The following is a 20,906-nucleotide window of genomic DNA, read 5'->3' on the forward strand; positions in this document are numbered from 1 at the left end:
AGCAAATGTTGTATACAAAAACAGTTGAACATCACACACAATGTATAAACCTATTAGAATTGGAGAAGGCCAACCCTGCTGGGGTTCTGCTAGGTGTGCAGGGTTCTGTTTCAGCCCAGAAATAACACACCTGATTCAACTTATCAAACCTAATGAGTTGATAATCAAGTGTGCTATTGCTGGGCTGGAACAGAAGTCTGCTCACCCAGTAGATCAGGGATCAATGGAGCAAGGTTAGTCACCGCTGGTATGGAGTTTTTTGTTCACCTGAAATTATGCTTTAGTAATAATAGCCTACGTGTTACTATCACTCAATTTTCTATTGTTGTTTAGACTACGATGTCTAATCTTTACATACGAGTTAGCTTATTTGGACATTTTGTTTTTGATTAAATGTTTAAACTTGTTTTAATTGTTAAAATATTATTCAAAATAAACTAGTGTCAATGTTGATGAATCACAATCCTGCAATAAAGAGGGGAAGGGGTTATGTCTCTAATGTGTCTGTGTTTCTGTGTTGTATTCTCAAATGAACATGTCTTTTTTGTCTGTCTAGTTGTAAGATCTCCAATCAGTTTTACTTGATTGTCACTCTGTCTCAGTATATCAGCTATCTGAATCCACTGGCCTTATGGGGATCTGTCATCTGAAGCAGAGAGTAGCTAAACTCTCACATGGTTTACATGTTGAGCTATATGTTCTTTATTTAAAATTATACCAGTAGACAATATATATGAGGCAAACCATATACCAGTGCTGCAGGCTGGTCTCATAGACTAGACGTAACATAGTAAAAGTACATCCGGGACACTCAAATAGAGCCCCACAGTGGAGGTGTCATAATACCCATAAAACCTAGCGGTTTCAAACAGGGAAATTGTTCCAATCATTTTTCCACCATTGATTTTAGAAACAATTAAAATAAGGGCTGTGTTTCGCGTAGGCTTACCCTAGCGTGGTGTTTTTTGATAAACATATAAAACTCTCTCGGACAAGGTGGCTTTTATCAATATATTTGGCTCTATTTATTCTCAGATTTTAACATGCTAATTAGCATCAAAGTAGAGATCATTCTAGACTACAAATCCCTGCAAGCTTGTGCACATCACCTCTAGCTGACACCTTTGCTAACAGGTATTGTGTCAATTTAAAACTTGCTTTAGACAGTTCACCGAATTATTAATTTAAAAACATTTAGCCAATTTATTCATGACTAAATGTAGCTAACATTAGATAGTTAATCCAGATATTCTTACCTTTTTGCCTCGATTCGGCTGTCTCATCCAGATCGTGGTATTTGTAGTTCTTTATGATAGCCACATTAGCAGCTAATTAGCATTTCATTTTTGGGGAGTAAATACAGGATAACATATTGATAAAAGTCCCCTTGTCAGGGGGCTCCCGAGTGGCACAGCGGTCTAAGGCACTGCATCGCTACAGACCCGGGTTTGATCCCAGGCTGTGTTGCAACCGGCCGCGACCACGAGACCTATGAGGTGGCGCACAATTGGCCCAGCGTCGTCCGGGTTAGGAGAGGGTTTGGTTGGCCGGGATGTCCTTTTCCCATCGCGCTCTAGCGGCTCCTGTGGCGTGCCGGGCGCATGCACACTGACTTCGGTCACCAGTTGCACCACAGTGTTTCCTCCGACACATTGGTGCGACTGGCTTCCGGATTAAGTGGGCAGTGTGTCAAGATGCAGTGCAGCTTGGCAGGGTGTTTCGGAGGACGCATGGCTCTCAACCTTGGCCTCTCCCGAATCCGTACGGGAGTTGCAGCGATGAGACAAGACTGTAACTACCAATCGGATATCATGAAATTGGGGAGAAAAAGGGGTAAAAAATATAATAAATAAAAAAGTCACCTTGTCCTAGAGAGATTTACACAGTTATCAAAATGCCACGTAAGTCTACACGAAACACAGTCCTTATTTGAACTCTTTCTAAAATCTCCTATGGGATAAATGAATGGTGGAAAACAATTAAAGCAGGACAATTAACGAAGAGGCAACTCAAATGAACTTTGATCGCTTTTATTAGAATTTTTACATTGCAAAAAGTTACACTTATTTTTCATGCCACAAGAGGTACCAGATCTGGCCAAATAGGTTCCGGAAAGAAGAACGGAGAGGTGCCGGATCCTGTTCCGGCTCAAATTAAGCACTGACCTTAACGCTAACCCCTAGCCCAGCTAACATTCGCCACCTAGCTAGAATTCATAACATATCATACGTTTTGCAAATTCATAACATATTGTACATTTTGAAAATGCATAACATATTGTACATTTTGCAAATTCGTAACATATAATATGAATTGTAATTCATAACATATCATATGGATTTACGTACAGAATAATACAAAATGCTCTGAGACCAGGTTGAGTGCTGACAAAATAGTTTAGTGTAAAAATCCAACCCTTGTAATTTAGGTACAGTATGAAAGTAAGGCGATGACAATTCGGTTACAGGAGATGAACATTAGAGGTAACATATTTTGAGGTTCATTTTATTTTATTAGTTTTAGCAATGTTGCTTGTGAAAAAGGTTGTCGTTGTTCCCAGAGTAGATCGACCAAGCGTATTCAACTCTTACCCTATGAGGTCCGGTGTCTGCTGGTTTTCTCTTCAAACCTGATAATTATTTGCATCCTCCTGGTGTCCCAGGTCTAAATTAACAATGAACAATGAAAGCAGTGAAAGCCGTGGAACTGGCTTCTAGGTCCAGAGTTGAGTTTGAGGGAGATACAGTACCATGGTTGCTTTATGTATCACTGACCCTGAATAAGCTAAATACTGGGCTAACACAGCTAACCTTTAGGTCAATAATATTCTGTTTTTATTAACATTTTGTTGTCTTTATAATCCTGAGAGAAATTGAACTAGCTTGTAGCTAGTTATACCTAGGTAGCTTACAAGGTTAACTGACTTTTCTCAAAATGAACCTCATTGTGACTAGCTACTTCTTGTCCCGGGGCTCTTCCAACCCTGCACACCCAAATATCACCCCAGAAAAGTCCAAATAAGAAATCTTGAACTGGCCAGCATTGTAGACCATTTCTCCCCTCTTGCTGCATCTTCATCTCATCTCAAAACAACAGAGAAATGCTGTAAAAACCACTGTGCCGCAAACATTCTTAAATGTTTAGTCACCAGTGTTTGTTTTATTGATTTTTTTGGTCTTCACGCACTGAGGGGGTCTGATTAATCTCACCCGGGCTCCCGTGTAGGCGTGTTTTGCACTGTGATTTACACCTGGTTCGCACCCCTCTTTAGCTGATTTTTGCCATGGAACTTCCCCAGGTTTCCTGTTTTAGGGAAGCCTGGTTCACGACGAGGTTAGGTTTGATACAACTCCCTAGTTTGATTATTTGGTTTTGTCCTCGCCAAGAATCATATTCTATTTTAGTGATTGACGGCAGAGCTGAAACTAAACACATATGTTTTATTAAATAGGTATCTTGTAAGTGGCTAGAGCAAGTTTGATCCTAAATATTTATTCTGTGGAGCCCTTGGGCCAAGCCACTCACAATGCTTAGTATGGACTATCAGAATGTTGTAGTGCTTTGTTAAGGAGCACTGGTAACATCCATGGCCTTGTGTAAATGTGCCATTGATCTCCTTCCACTTGGTATAAGACAATCAGTTCCATTTCCACATCTTTGAAGGCATGCTGATCCAGCTGGTTGGCTAGATGCCATGTGTTCTTGTCAATTAGGCTGTAAATAGAAACATGCAGAGGAAGCCTTTATAGAGTCCCCTAGCTGAGGGCAGAAACATGTCATGACATCATCATGCGCTGGATGATTGATTCAGACACTCAAGTTGTATTTTATACTCTGCCACTTCACAGGAGAATGGGTTTTAATTAAAAAAGATGGCTCTTGCATGGGTGAGATATTTTTTAATTAACACCACATGAAAAACAATGTGTCTCTCAACCAATTGAATGTGTTTGTTTACTCTAAAATGAAGAGTTGCTGGATTGAGGAAGAAGAGGGTATTATTATTATTTCTCCTCACACCTTTCCTCCATAATGTTTCTCACATTCAGAAGTCTACACCTGGACTTTCCACACTCCCCGTTCAGTGCCATCTATGGAGTGCCCATCAACAGCCCTGGGACACTCTACCCCTCTGAGTTGCCCCCGTCATATGAGTCTGTGGTGGGGATGGGGATGGGGATGGGGCAGACCCCTGCCAGTCAGGTGAGTATCACTACCATCCTTCCCCCATAGAATACCAGCCTCTTTCTAACATTACACGTTCTCTATTCACAGTCAGAGTAGTTTAGAACCCCTCTCACTGTTGAATACGTCCCTGTTTACATGCACATTGTAAGAACACAACTACAAAGGACAGTGCTAAGAAAGGCATTTTGACTTCAGAAGAAGTTGTTGAATGAGATCACAAAGAGAGAAGGAGAAGTACACAGAGAGAAGCTAGCTAGCTGGACTCAGTTAAAGTTTCTATTTGGGTTGAGGATTAGTGAGGCGAGAGGATTTTATGCTCCTCTCTCTCTGTGTAAATTGCTGCCACAGGCTCTAATAAAGGAGACATAATAAAGATGTGTAACATTTCCTTATGCAGATGACCCAATTCACTGCTGACCTCATAAGGCCTCCCCTAAGACAGCAGCACACACATACAGTGCATTCAGAAAGTATTCAGACCCCTTGACTTTTTCCACATTTTGTTACATTACAGCCTCATTCTAAATTGGAATCTACACACAATACCCCATAATAACAAAGCAAAAACAGTATTTTTTTTCAGATATCACATTTACATAAGTATTCAGACCCTTAACTCAGTACTTTGTTGAAGCACCTTTGGCAGCGATTACAGCCTCGAGTCTTCTTGGGTATGACACTACAAGCTTGGCACACCTGTATTTGGGGAGTTTCTCCCATTCTTCTCTGCAGATATTCTCAAGCTCTGTCAGGTTGGATGGGCAGCATCGCTGCACAGCTATTTTCAGGTCTTTGCAGGGATGTTCAATCGGGTTCAAAACCGGGCTCTGGCTGGGCCCCTCAAGTACATTCAGAGACGTGTCCCGAAGCCACTCCTGCGTAGTCTTGGTTGTGTGCTTAGTGTCGTTGTCCTGTTGGAAGGTAAACCTTCGCCCCAGTCTGAGATCCTGAGTGCTCTGGAGCAGGTTTTCATCAAGGATCTCGCTGTACTTTGCTCCGTTCATATTTCCCTTGATCCTGACTAGTCTCCCAGTCCCTGCCGCTGAAAAACATAGCCACAGCATTATGCTGCCAGCACCATGCTTCATCTTAGGGATGGTGCCAGGTTTCCTCCAGACGTCACGCTTGGCATTCAGGTGAGAGAGTTCAATCTTGGTTTCATCAGACCAGAGAATCTCATTTTTCATGGTCTGAGAGTCCTTTAGGTGCCTTTTGTCAAACTCCAAGCGGGCTGTCATGTGCCTTTTACTGAGGCCATAAAGGCCTGATTGGTGGAGTGCTGTAGAGATTGTCCTCTGGAAGGTTCCGCCATCTCCACAGAGGAACTCTAGAGCTCTGTCAGAGTGACCATTGGATTCTTGGTCACCTCCCTGACCAAGGCCCTTCTCCCTCGATTGCTCAGTTTGGCCGGTTGGCCAGCTCTAGGAAGAGTCTTGGTGGTTCCAAACTTCTTCCATTTAAGAGTGATGGAGGTCACTGTGTTCTTGGGGACCTTCAATGCTGCAGACATTTTTTGGTACCCTTCCCCAGATCTGTGCCTCGACACAATCCTGTCTCGGAGCTCTACGGACGTCTCCTTTGACCTCATGGCTTGGTTTTTGCTCTGACATGCACTGTCAACTGTTGGACCTTATATAGACAGGTGTGTGCCATTCCAAATCATGTCCAATCAATTGAATTTACCACAGGTGGACTCCAATCAAGTTGTAGAAACATCTCAAGGATGATCAGTGGAAACAGGATACACCTGAAATCAATTTCGAGTCTCATAGCAAAGGGTCTGAATACTTATGAAAATAAGGTATCTTTTTTTATACTGTAAATGTGCAAACATTTCTAAAAACCTGCTTTCGCTTTGTCATTATGGAGTATTGTGTGTAGATTGGAAAACAATTTATTTAATCAATTTTAGAATAAGGCTGTAACATATAAAAATGTGGAAAAAGTTAAGGGGTCTGAATACTTTCCGAATGCACTGTAGGTGTGATGGAAAAAGTCTAATTTAGATGAGATACAGGAGACACATCTTGTCTGGTAGAACATCAGAGCAGGTATAGATTTCAGTTTGGTGTTTGTCCTATGAACTCAATCATGGAGATACTATTGTTGTCCACCTGGAGAAAATGTGAGATGTCACTTCTTCAAGGAATATAGTTGGTTTTCTGTTGAATGCCGCTGGGTGTTCCACCAATTGGGTATCTTTTGAGAAGTCAAACTTGGTAAAAAAAATTAATCTCATTTTAATATTGACATAAAGAGCACATGTTCAACTTCATAAAAAACATGTTTTTCCATCTCTTGAGGTAAATTTTTTTTTTAAATACTATAGTAATTGCCTATTAAGTGCCAAATAAAGTAACAGGGTTGACTGTAACAGGGTTGACGATTTCATCTTAAATCAGCCATACATCCCCTTGTGACAGGGGGGGATGGAAGCTTGTTGTGTGCAACAGGGAGTGCAATTGAATGCAAGCTTCACAAAAAATGACATTCATTGTGGCTCTCCTAAGACAGACAAGGTATCTTGTCTCTTACATGACAGTGAAGGGAAACCACAGGAGACAAAGACACAGGAATCCAATCTGTAACAAAGCTGCGTCGTTCCACAAAAAGAGTGCCTTTTGTGTCCCTTTGATATTTTAGGAGACATTGTGCACCAACATTTTAGAACAAGATATATTATTTGCTCTAAAATGTAATACCAAAAGGCTTCCCCTCATCTTTTAGAGCTCTCTGCACAGATCTCCTGAAAATGATCTTCCAACAAAGATTCTGTGAATGAGGTCAAATCAATATAGCGTTTTCTCACCTGAAGTACATGCCTTTGCAGTGTTGATGCAGGGAGAGCACCTGAGGGGACTGGCTGCTGTTAGATGTATGCCTCATAGGGGAGCAGCTGCAATAGAAGGATCTAGATTCCCCTTGAATAGACACTCGTCGCTCACCTAGCAGGTTGACTAGAATAGAGGTATAGACCCGAAATGATCCGTTTGTACAGGTGACTGCAGCTTATGATTGGTCAGACTGAGGTATTGTATTGGAACATACTTTATATTAAATGGTACTAAAGACACTACACGGCATTACATTACATGCTTCTAAGACCCTGATTATCCTTTTTCATATTCACTGCTATGATTTAGAAATACTCATCATGATGAGATGAGAAAGAAAGCACACATTACATATAACGTAATAAGCATACAATTACCTAAGAAAACCACATTATAGTGACAGTTCACCACCTCTAAATTCCCAATGGAATTCCTGATGTAGAGTGGGTGATGTGTGCTTAGAGAGCTCTCTACTGGCCAGAGTGTGGTACTGAGCACATGGTTGCCAGATGTGTCGGGAAGAAGCAGCGGCCTCTGACAGATGTTCTCCAAAAGGATTCTCTGCCTCTCCCACCTGTTCCTCATCTTTAACAAGGGTTTCACTAGTGGCAGAATTATTTGGTTCCCTCACTCACTATCCCTTTGGAAATGTGTGTCTCCTTTGTCAACTGTAAAAACTAATAATTTGTGTGTGTGTGTGTGTCTGTCTGTCTGTCTGTCTGTCTGTCCATGTGCTCCTCTCTGTAGGTCACTACCAGCATTGATCAGCAGGCCACTGAGTCCAGCCTCTGTGAGAGAAACACCACAGCTGGTCTCAGTACTCAGGGTAAGGAAGGCTTAATAACTATCACTACAGCCACCCCTCACACCACTTTGACTGTGTGTGTAAACAGGCTGGTGTATCTCACCCATAAGGGTGAGCCATGTTTGATATCTATGCCTGTACTGTAATTTGGTGCAGCTGATGCTTGTGCTCTCCTGTGTCTTGTCCCAGCCTCGGTGGACAGTGCCTCTCTAATGGTATCAGAGGAGGTGGCAGAAATTCCAGACCACAGTTGCTCTTCAGAGGATCTCTGTTCCCTGGAGGTGCTGGGCTCTGACTCCTCTCCCTATGGCACGCTGCACACCGCCCCCACTGATGGCAGCTGTATCAGTCTAGAGCTTAGTGCCCGCTTCTCCCACCGCCACAGCGGCCCGGCCCGGCTCGACGACACTGGCTACAGCGAGTCCTCCCACACCCAGGACTCCATACCCCGCTCTCCAGACTGGTCCATAGAGAACGTCAACATACTGGAGCACGAGGAGCCCAAGGGAGGAGCAAAGCTACACGCAAACCTCAGAGAACGAGCCAGTAGGAAGCAGCTGATTCTTCCTGTCCCTCCTACTCCTCCCTCCCTGCCCTCTGCCTCCCCCTCTGCAGCCGCAGCCACAGCCTCCGTAGAGGTAGCCTCAGCAGCCCAGAGCCTCCCTGCCTGCCCCTCCCCGTCCCCCCCTGCCCGGCCCCGTGGCTCCCGGCTGTGCTTCAGTGTGTGGTCCCCATCCTCCTCTTCCTCCTCCCCGGCCTCGCAGCCCCCTTCTACCTCAGCGCCAGCAGAGCGACCCCGCATGCTCCGGTCTCGCAGGAGGTATCGCAAGCTGGCTCGCATCGTACGCTCCACCAGCGACCCCATCTCCTGTACCTCCATATCTGGAAGTACGTGAGTTGCTCCTGTGTCGGCACGGCACTGCTCCCCATGTGTTGTTTAGGAAAGATCCTGTCATTACTGTTGAGATGAACCAGGTTAATCAGACCACATAGGCAGCTAGCATCACTTCATTTGGTGAAATGCAAATAATATACTTTAGCATAAGTACTTGTTCACCATAAGGCTAACATCTTCCTCTGCAGGTGACAGCTGTGGCTGCCCCTCTGCAAGCAACCCTCCTCCTGAAGATTCTCCTCAGACTTCACCAGAGCAAGGTAACGCCCACCCCACCAGAGCCTTTTACCACCTCTCTACTATGTACGCCTTTCACATCTCCGCACCAGATCACTCCCCACCTAACCTGGCAGTCTACACATACCCCTGGTGAAAACACCCATTTAGACCAGCGACTCGTAGGTGAAAATAGCGTTCACCTACAGAATGTGCAAATGTGTTGAATATGTTGAGTCCCGCCTGATTGGATGTTGTTGTATGTTTGTGTCTTTGGTGTCTTCAGAGTCTACAGAGGTGGCAGCTCCTCTCCACGCCACTGCCAAAGTCAGCACCCGCAGTGGTAGGAAACAGAAGGAGGGGAGGAAAGTGGACATCCGCCTCAAACCGCGAGCCCTGCACATGGTCTCCAACGAGCGCCCACACTCTCTGGCTGACCTCAAGACGTATAAAGACACCAAAATCCTGGTGGCCAAATTCCTGGACCACTCCAGCTGCAGTCTACCTCCAGAGGTCCAGCAGGTGGTCAACAGCATCAAGTATGTCATCAAGTCTGACGAGAGACACATGGAGGAAGCTATATTCAGTGCCAATGTCATAGATCAGGTACGCCTATTAATGGGCATGAGTATGAATGCATATACAAAATAAGCTGATCAGATAACTTAATGAAACCATTGTTGGACCATTCTGGTCTAAACTGTTGGTCAGTGATATTGATGGATTTGTTTGTTTGTGTCTGTTACTTTGCACAGGTGATGACACAGTCACAACGCATCATCGGCAGCCCAAGGAAGCGTGCCCATGAAGACTTGCACCTCAAAAGCTGTGGGGCCTTGAGTTCCCCTTCCTCATCCCTGCGCCGTCCACCTACAGCACCAGGGCCTCCCAACCCCCCTGCTTCCCTGGACTCCTCTCCCTCACCCTCTGAACGCACTCAAAGCCTTTTGTGTAGAGAGACCATCCTTTGACTGCCCTCCCTCCCCACCAAGGACTCAACCTCTATTTCTATCCCTGTGAGACTGTGCCAAGACTTTAGCAGAAACAAACTCAGTAGGTCATGTCTGGAGTGGATTGGCTTCTTTTCTCTCTCATATCAAAAACACCAGAATGTTCTCTTCTCCCTCAGGGGATTTTTTAACAGTCTCAACCCTGTAAACACACTTGTAAGCCAACTAAATGGAGATGACATGATGAAAAACTAGTGCTCTACTTTATGAAAAGGGAAAAAAACGACTTTGTATTAAAACTGTGAACTGGACAGTTTTGGGATGGTATTAGCTCCTGCAGACTTTGTGGATTCTGATTGGCTGAATACTGCGTGCCACTGCAGGACAGAGAACTTTACAAAAGTGGATTATTTAACTTACCTCAATGTGTTACAGTTCTTATCAGTGTTACAATAAAATATGACTTTCTATGTTGTAGTCGACCTCCTTTCAACAATGGTATGTCATCTGAACATTACATACATTTTAGGAGGCGTGAGAGACACAAAAGCCATGCTTACAGAAGATGCATGGCGCAACTGAATAGTAAAAAAAAAATAATGAAAATACTGTACGTACAAATCACACAAATTGTGTAATATTTTGAAAACCTTGTTCATTGTAACTTTAGAAATATCAAGAACTTGTGGTTTGACAAACTATTCTGAATGAGCTAGGTTGCCATCCAACTGGCGACAAATTTTCGGGTGAATATTCAAAAATGTGCATAGAAACAATATGCAAATTTCCCCAACAGAGGGGTTTACATCAAACTGACTTATTAGCGGATAAAATGCTGTGCGTGATGACGTAGTGTACATAAAATGACTTTTGCACTTACGTTTTCATGTACTGAATAAATCAATTGAAGTTTAAAGGGATAGTTTACCCAAATTACAAAATGACATATTGGTTTCCTTGCCATGTAAGCACTCTATGGACAAGGTATGACAGCAATCCATGCTTTGGTTTAATTTCCCTGGTACTGTTTCCATATGCTAACGTTTTAAGATTTTTGGCACAAATATATATTATACTTTTTTGGGCATAATTTCCAAATCATGTGAAAGGATCTAAAATTGATTGTGAACCTCAAGAAAGTCACTTATAGATGTTTTTAAAAATGTCTCTCATTGATCGAGACAGGTGAGTGTCATCGTGACATGCAGGACCCAGGGGTAACTGTAGATTACATTTCCCAGTACGGGACAATGTGTGCACACACCCCAAAAAATGATGGGCCAAATCATAGAACTACATATTAATTCAATAGGATTTCTGTGGGCCTAGTCCTAAAGATTTGTCATTTAACTTTTAAAATGTATGACCTTTTATTGTGGCATAAACACAACCAGTCATAATGTCTTCATCTGATTCTCAAACATTCATACTTCAAAGGGCTCCTTTACTAGGCTACCCGCGCACATTCACCCTACTCGCAACATATTTCCAGCCGTCATACAGTGGTAAATGAAAAGAGACATCTGTTACACAAAACACCAAAAAGTGTAATGACATATGTCATTTGGTGATTGTCATTAGGCTAAAATGTTTGCATCCACTGCTGTCCTGCGTCTCGGTTTCCGCCACTACTCATCTCTGCCTTGGCAAAATGTCAGTGTTCTCATTGAACCATATCACATTTTGGAGTGTATAGGCCGCTATACCACCGTTTTCAAGTCCAATCGCAAATTTGTCATGCCTCTGACATACGGTAATGATTAATAATGGCGTAATAGCCTACAGTTTTGTTGACATTTTGTTTTAATTATTATGATAGGCTCATGTTTTACCAGTATGGTGTACCCCCACTATTTATTTTGCTGGGACTCTGTACCAGACCGTACCACCTTACTTTTACCCCTGGATGGACGCACCTGTCTCAAGCAATGAGAGAGGATTTGAAATAGACAATGGCGGCGTACACATTGTTGCATTACTTCATGGAGCAAAACATTTATTTATTTTAATAACAGAGCATTAAAAAAATTCTAACGAACCACCTACAACTGGACACAGACATTTTAGAAGATAAATGTTTTGCTGAATCAAGAACGAAGAGAGTTTCGCCAAGTTAATAAGGTTTGTCAAAAATCCGCTGCTACACCAAACAGTACCTATCCTGTAACGGCTAATGGAGCATCACATTAGCCCATTACAATCTGCTAGCTACAGCATCATTCAAATGATAGCCTACCCTCAATATTTATTAGAAAATGTGCATGAAGCTCATCACCGTTCACATAACCACCGTAAGTTATGAAGTTAGGAAATAAGTTATGAAGTTCATCATACCTTATTCCCTCTGCCTATAAACTCTGCTTTTACATGTCGTGGTGGTAGTAGGCTACAACATAATCGCTTACGACACGCATAAAAGCGTGTCCATCGTAATTGTTGCATAATCTATTTCACCTGCCCCGACCTTCTTCTTCTTTAAATGTGTACTGTCACAGCCTCCCTATTCACCTATATATCTTATCTAGCCCTGTGTTTCCGTCTACTGTTCTGGAGTGTGAATTCATTACACTTTGTGAGACAAAAAGGGATGGGACAACAGATGGGGAAAAGGGAGTAAAACTGCCATACCAACTAACCCTATACTCTTTAAAACCTCACCACTATCTGATCCTACAGCAGACCAGCAGCCTGGGAGGACGGGACACTATCGTTCAACACACCTTGTAACTCTTCTGCAGTAAAATCACGTACAACCAAGTGCTTTTCTGCAGCTGCCAACACAACATCTAATTTCGGAGATTTACGTTCTTTTACTGCGGTACAGATGATAACGATGGCTATGGACGCTAAGAAACACAGCACATGAAGCACATGTTATTCCTATCAATATCTATTGGCCTTATCCTACTCACAGGGATCCTCTTCACTGCCTCAGCATATGACACCTTCTGTACTACACCTTCTGTACTACTCTGATCCTGGCAACCTCAACGTGCCTTTCTCTCAGAGGACACTTCTGATCTCCAGCACCATGTGTACCCCTAGAGTTAACACACACAACTTTTCCCACCGATACTACATATTCCTTTGTCTCATTCCCTCCTGTACACTTCTCACATCTAGGAATCTTCCTCCTACACACTGTTGCAACATGACCATACACTTGGCACCTGAAATACTGCAGCAGGTTCACCACAAAACCTCGTACTGGATAACTGATATATCCTAACATGACTTAGTCAAGTAAAGACTCAACATCATAACTCAAAAGAACAGACAGTGACTCTTCTATTTCACCCCACTCTCCACAGGGTCTCTGTCGCATCAAATGGCAGGCATCACAAACACTGGGAATCTTCCCCTTCAACTGATCCATGTTCACCCCTGCCTCTACCCCAGCAATCACTCCCTTCAATGGCGCCCTGTTCTTGAGAGCAACACAAACAACATATCTTGTCGAATCTTAAGGTCCAGCCGTAGCTATCGCTTTAAGCTACTCTGGGTCATTGTAAATTCAAGCCAATCACTGCGCAGCATTATTTTCAGCCAACATCCCACCTTGTCTAGGGTCCCTTCTATCCATGACCCTTGTCTAGCGTATTAAGTATTGTTGACATTTCAGAGCCACTGAACACGCCGATTGGCACGTGCGTTTTTCTGTTGCTCATTAGAAAAATTTGATTTCAGTCTTTGCAATGTGTTTCCTGAACAATTCCTCATTTGGTTAATGATGTTTGTCCCCCATGAGACACTGTAGACACGGAAGCCTATATCACTTCCTCAAAATCCCCAGAATGAATCTAAGATAACTCAAGAAATCTAATTATTTTTTACCTTTTTGTAGATGATGTTTTAGTTGCGCAATTTTACATCTAACTAAGGTGTTTGGTGCAGTATTTCTCAAGTTAAAAAAATGGTGACGTGCTGTCTTATGTAAATAGTCGGCGCTGCTGAGCAGGTCTGTCACACTGTATGCTATTGGATAGAGAGCAATCACCGCAGCTGTTCACCCCATGTTAGTGAGCAAATGGACATCTTCAAATCAAAACCCAACCATCTTTTATCCATTGTTTATTTTTATTGTTTTATTTCACCTTTATTTAACCAGGTAGGCTACTTGAGAACAAGTTCTCATTTGCAACTGCGACCTGGCCAAGATAAAGCAAAGCAGTTCGACACATACAACAACACAGAGTTACTGTAATGACTGTCTTCGGGTGAAAGAGAGGAGGACCAAGATGCAGCGTGAATATCATCCATATTTAATGGGAAAATACTTAAACACCGAACAAAACAACAAACCGACAAAAAAGGAACGAAGATGATACAGTCCGGTAACGTGAACACTAAACACTGGAACAGGAACAATCACACAAACAAACAGTGAAAACAGGCTACCTTAATATGGTTCCCAATCAGAGACAATAACAAACACCTGCCTCAGATTGAGAACCATATTAGGCCAAACAACAAACCCAACATAGAAACACAAAACATAGAATGCCCACCCAGCTCACGTCCTGACCAACTAAACAAAGACTAAACAAAGGAAATAAGGTCAGGAACGTGACAGTTACACATGGAATAAACAAACATACAATCAATAATACAGTAGAAAAAGTCTATATACAGCATGTGCAAATGAGGTAGGATAAGGGAGGTAAGGCAATAAATAGGCCATGGTGGTGAAGTAATTACATTATAGCAATTAAACACCGGAATGGTAGAATGTGCAGAAGATGAATGTGCAAGTAGAGATACTGGGGTGCAAAGGAGCAAGATAAATAAATAAATACAGTATGGGGATGAGGTAGTTGGATGGGCTGTTTACAGATGGGCTATGTACAGGTGCAGTGATCTGTGAGCTGCTCTGACAGCTGATGCTTAAAGCTAGTGAGGGCGATATGAGTCTCCAGCTTCAGAGATTTTTGCAGTTCATTCCAGTCATTGGCAGCAGAGAACTGGAAGGAGAGGCGGCCAAAGGAAGAATTGGCTTTGGGGTGTGACAAGTGAGATATACCTGCTGGAGCGCATGCTACGGGTGGGTGCTGCTATGGTGACCAGTGAGCTGAGATAAGGCGGGGCTTTACCTAGCAGAGACTTGTAGATGACCTGGAGCCAGTGGGTTTGGCGACGAGTATGAAGCGAGGGCCAGCCAACGAGAGCATACAGGTCGCAGTGGTGGGTAGTATATGGTGCTTTGGCGACAAAACGGATGGCACTGTGATAGACTGCATCGAATTTGTTGAGTAGAGTGTTGGAGGCTATTTTGTAAATGACATTGCCGAAGTCGAGGATCGGTAGGATGGTCAGTTTTACGAGGGTATGTTTGGCAGCATGGGTGAAGGATGCTTTGTTGCGAAATAGGAAGCCGATTCTAGATGTAATTTTGGATTGGAGATGTTTAATGTGAGTCTGGAAGGAGAGTTTACAGTCTAGCCAGACACCTAGGTATTTGTAGTTGTCCACATATTCTAAGTCAGAACCGTCCAGAGTAGTGATGCTGACGGGCGGGCAGGTGCGGGCAGCGATCGGTTGAAGAGCATGCATTTAGTTTTACTTGCATTTAAGAGCAGTTGGAGGCCACGGAAGGAGAGTTGTAATGGCATTGAAGCTCATCTTGAGGTTAGTTAACACAGTGTCCAAAGAAGGGCCAGAGGTATACAGAATGGTGTCGTCTGCGTAGAGGTGGATCAAAGAATCACCAGCAGCAAGAGCGACATCATTGATGTATACAGAGAAGAGTCAGTCCAAGAATTGAACTCTGTGGCACCCCCATAGAGACTGCCAGAGGTTCGGACAACAGGCCCTCCGATTTGACACACTGAACTCTATCAGAGAAGTAGTTGATGAACCAGGTGAGGCAATCATTTGAGAAACCAAGGCTGTTGAGTCTGCCAATAAGAATGTTGTGATTGACAGAGTCGAAATTTTGACACTAGAATAATTTTGACACTAGAATAACTGTTTCTGGCTCATATCGATGCCACATAGCCCGTTTTCAAAGGGATTTGTTGCTTTTTAAAGGCAGTCGCTCTTTAACCACATTTACATACTATGGAAGCATTTAGCTGCTGAAACTCAATTGGAAATACAAGTGGGCCCATCCACAGTTTTTATGAGAGTAAAGTCATACCACATAAAAAACATCATGACAGCTGTGATGGAAACAGGATGTTTCGGTACAATTTTATAAATGCAAACAGATAATTTGTTCATTCGACAGGGTGGGATCTTTTTGTGTCGATAAAATGAATTATGCGGTGGAAACGCCTTTATGCAAATATTGTTATAATAGTAACTTGGGGTCGTGATGATATGCATATGGTGTGTGGTCCTCCCACTAAGACTCGGGAAACCATACAGTTTATTAGGCTACAGATTAAATAAATTATGAACTTCACAGGGTGGTGAAAGTACAAGGTGATGAGCTTGATGCTCCTTTCCAATAAATATCCTAGGGTCTTATTCTGGTGACATGATTATAGATGCTTGACTGCCAATTGACAACAACAACAATCATATAGTATTCACCCCTTGGCGTTTTTCCTATTTTGCTGCATTCCAATCTGTCATTAAAATTGATATTTATTTGGATTTCATGTATTGGACATATAAAGTAGTCCAAATTGGTGAAGTGAAATGAAAAAAATGACTTGTTTCAAAAGGTGTATTCACCACTTTGTTATTTACATTTACATTTAAGTCATTTAGCAGACGCTCTTATCCAGAGCGACTTACAAATTGGAAAGTTCATACATATTCATCCATATTCATCCTGGTCCCCCCGTGGGGAATGAACCCACAACCCTGGCGTTGCAAGCGCCATGCTCTACCAACTGAGCCACACGGGACCCGTGTGGCTCCACTACTGTTAAGTGGAGCGACACAGGGGAACCCAAGAGCAGACTCAGATGAGGAAACAGGAATGAATGAACCAAAATATTTATTGTTACACAGGGAGATATGGAGTGCAGATCCAGGGAAGCTCGGATGAGTTGCAGAAAAACCAGATGTGGAGACTGAGGTTGGAGTTGGCTGAGTAGAACAGGGTAAACAGGTCCTGAGGGGAATCCAAGGTAGTGGTGGTGAGTAAAATCGAGAGCAAGGTAGTTGGGTGGTGAGATGTGGAACAGGAGTCAGAGACAGAGCGGTAACTGCAATGAGAGGATAAACGGTGTCAGGCAGGGAAACAGGCACAGCAGAGTACCAGGATCTTGAATAATAATAAATGGCTAGAATCATGAGCTGACTGAGCAGAGATTACAATCCGGCAGAGTGGAGTGGCAGGACTGAGTATTTGTAGAGGTGTTGATTATGGAACGAGTTGCAGCTGGTAGGGATCTGCTCTGACTCCAGCACACCTGTTTCCAACCACACAATCACACAGAGAGGGACAAGGAGAGAGAGAGAGTGTACAGGGGGAGTAACTGCAGGTCAAGAAGGGTGGAGCAGATGTGACAATTACCTTCAGAAGTCACATAATTAGTTAAATAAAGTGTCACATCTGCTCCTGCAACGCCCTCTACTGCTCATCCTATGTCTCCTTGACCTGTCGCCATTTGGCCAGTACTCTCTCGCTCTTCCTCTCTCTCTGTGTGTGTGTGTGTGATTGTGTGGGCGGAGACAGGTGTGCTGGAGTCAGAGCAGATCCCCCACCAGCTGCAACTCGTTCCATAATCAACACCTCTACAAATACTCAGTCCTGCCACTTCCATGCTGCCGGATCGTAATCGCTGCTCAGTCAGTCTATGGTCTTGCCGTTTGTTAATATTCAGAGCCTGCTATCCTGTTGTGCATGTTTTCCTTGCCTGATGCTGTTTTCCTCTCTGCTACAGTTCTGCCCGCTCTCACTCTGGTCCCTGTCTCCTGTTCCATGTCTCATCATCCTGCTCCTCTGTCCTGGATTCCTCACTCAACTACCCCCTTGGATTCCCCTCCGGACCTGCTCACCCTGTCTCAACCCCTCTCGCTCCAGCCTGTTTCAGTCTTCCAGAGATTTGAGAATGGGACGGAGGTTCATCTTCCAGCAGGACAATTACCCTAAGCATACTGCTACAGCAATACTCGAGTGGTTTCAGGGGAAACATTTAAATGTCTTGGAATGGCCTAGTCAAAGCCCAGACCTCAATCCAATTGATAATCTGTGGTTTGACTTAAAGATTGCTAGATGTGCCAAGCTTATAGAAACATACCCTAAGAGACTTGCAGCTGTAATTGCTGCAAAAGGTGGTATTGACTTTGGGGGGGGGGGAATAGTTATGCACGCTCAAGTTCTGTTTTTTTGTCTTGTTTCACAAAAAATATTTTGCATCTTCAAAGTGGCAGGCATGTTGTGTAAATCAAATGATACAAACCTCCCAAAAATCTATTTTAATTCCAGGTGTAAGGCAGCAAAATAGGAAAAATGCCAAGGGGGTAATACTTTTGCAAGCCACTGTAATAACCAGTAAACTTGGAGTAACATTATGATATGCGTATGTTGTGTCCTCACAATACAACTTGGGAAAATATGCAGTTTATTAGGCTACAGATGACATGCTATGATGAACTTCACAGGGTGGTGAAAGTACACTGTGCTCTTGATGCTCCTTTCCAATAAATATTGACAATCTTATTTTGGTTACATGATGATCGATGCTTGACTGCAGGTTGACAAATAAAAACATTCTTGCTCTTATCCATAATCTCATTATGTAGACTAGACTACCTGCACATCCTACCTGCACTGTAGGCTATCTGCAAGCTGTTGTATAGAGCGCACGTACCAAGACCAGAGTAGGCTATTTAACGCAAACGTTTTTGTGACATAACTATTGGTAGGGTTCAAAATGTGATGGAAACACATTGAACTGTAGATTTTTAGTTGGTAAATGGAAATTTAAGCGCAAAAGTACATTGTGTGCACTACGTCATCACACACTGATGTTTATCTGCAACGTGTCCATTTGGTGGAAACAACTGGTGGGGAAAGTCACTTTTCTTTTATGCGGATTCTAGAATATTCGCATGAAAATCTGTTGCCAATTGGATGGAAATTTAGCTACAGTGATAAATATGCTGTTTCCATAAGGCCTCTCGTGACTTATTTTATACGTTCCATCCGCATGAAATTATTGGATGGAGACAGAGAGCAAGAGGCAAAGCGAGAGGTTTCACTCTCAACAAAATCTGTCCAAAATAAGCCCAATGTGTTTCTATGGGCTTATTTTGGATTTACAGTAAGCGTGGAGATATGAGCATCTCGTCATTGTATACAGATAATGGATGGAAACCTGGTTATTGTAGCTTACATCAACGTGACAGGGTTGTTTCATTTCAAAATTAGGTTATTGAGCCAGACCACTAACCAGAGGGTTATACTACAATCAATGAGTTAGCCAGATTGTAACGGTCGTCTTTAGGTGAGAGATTGGACCAAGGCGCAGCGGGTGATGAATACATAATGATTTATTTAAACAAAGACGAAACACGAAGAACACTTGAGAAATTACAAAATAATAAACGAAGTCAACAGACCTGAACAAACAAACTTACAATATACGAAGAACGCACGAACAGGAACAGACTACATACACGAACGAAAACGAAACAGTCCCGTGTGGTGCGACATACACAGACACGGAAGACAACCACCCACAACAAACAATGTGAAACAACCTACCTATATATGGTTCTCAATCAGAGGAAACGTCAAACACCTGCCTCTGATTGAGAACCATACAAGGTCAATTAACAATGACACTTAACATAGAACAAACAACACAGACTGCCCACCCAGCTCACGTCCTGACCCACTAAACACAACTATACAAAAGGAAAACAAGGTCAGGAACGTGACACAGATAACTTGCCCAATATTCTGAAATAACATGGTGTAATTGACTCAACAGCCAAAAACACATATCAAAGTTTAACTTTCATAATGAAACAGAAAATCAGTAGGTGTAGTTATTTCTGGTTGTTTATCAAAGTTAGCTGGCTAACTCATTGATCCTGCTTTGTAGTATACCCCTCAGGTATGACATTGGTTGTTGTGTTCCAAACAGCATTGGTGCATTTTGTACCATTTCCACACATCAATAGCACTCAATATAAATATAACATTTGTAGGAGTATAAACTAAATCTCCTTGAGAGTTAAGAAAAAAGCTGAACACCATTTAAATCTATCAAATTGCTTATTTTCTGTCAATTGTCTGTATTTTCTATCAATTGCCACCCTGACACTTTCAGTGTAATGTCTGTTCTGATTCTTGATTGGTTCTCATTCTTTGAGGTTGTAGATACAATGAGAAATTACACACACACACACACACACACACACACACACACACACACACACACACACACACACACACACACACACACACACACACACACACACACACACACACACACACACACACACATTTTAGTGCCCCCCCTCTTGACGGTGGAGGGAAAAATTGTAGTTTTAAAGTTCATTTACTGCAATTCCACACATTTTGCCATAAGGCGTAGAGAAAACGTTGCAGATTTAAAGGTGATTGTCCTGTGCTTTATGTTTCCACATTATGAGGTTGGAATAATACTGTGAAATTGTGAACATGATAATGCCATTTTAGTGTAAGAGCAGTTTGAAAAGACCACCAACAATGTCAGCCATATTTGGTGTGATAGAGTTTTGGCCTTCCATGGTGAAATCACCATGTGCTAAATTAGTTATTATAAACTGGGCGGTTCGAGGCCTGAATGCTGATTGGCTGACAGCCGTGGAATATCAGACCGTATACCACGGGTATGACAAAACATTTATTTGTACTGCTCTAATTACATTGGTAACCAGTTTATAACAGCAATAAGGCACCTCGGGGGTTTGTGGCATATGGCCAATTTACCACGGCTAAGGGCTGTATCCAAGCACTCAAATCAAATCAAATCAAATGATATTAGTCACATGCACCGAATACAACAGGTGTAGACCTTACAGTGAAATGCTTACTTACAAGCCCCTAACCAACAATGCAGTTTTTTTTA

At 42.8% G+C, this 20,906-nt stretch overlaps 1 protein-coding gene across 2 annotated transcripts in view; it reads left to right on the forward strand.

The window, feature by feature from the left end:
- Positions 1-10,358, forward strand: part of LOC139563065 (protein ENTREP2-like) — a 97,713-nt gene extending 87,355 nt beyond the window's left edge. Inside the window, exons 7-12 of one of the 2 annotated variants that reach the window (XM_071381335.1) lie at positions 4,050-4,203; positions 7,770-7,848; positions 8,017-8,715; positions 8,911-8,982; positions 9,225-9,477; positions 9,694-9,783. In XM_071381335.1, the coding sequence (XP_071237436.1) occupies positions 4,050-4,203; positions 7,770-7,848; positions 8,017-8,715; positions 8,911-8,982; positions 9,225-9,477; positions 9,694-9,697 (1,261 nt within the window). In that variant the 3' untranslated portion in view covers positions 9,698-9,783. Of the gene's footprint in view, positions 1-4,049; positions 4,204-7,769; positions 7,849-8,016; positions 8,716-8,910; positions 8,983-9,224; positions 9,545-9,693 lie in introns of both variants that reach the window. The other variant, XM_071381334.1, reaches the window with a different exon arrangement.
- Positions 10,359-20,906: the final 10,548 nt, after the last annotated feature.

The sequence above is a fragment of the Salvelinus alpinus genome, chromosome 33, assembly GCF_045679555.1.
Source record: "Salvelinus alpinus chromosome 33, SLU_Salpinus.1, whole genome shotgun sequence".
Classification (NCBI taxonomy): domain Eukaryota; kingdom Metazoa; phylum Chordata; class Actinopteri; order Salmoniformes; family Salmonidae; genus Salvelinus; species Salvelinus alpinus.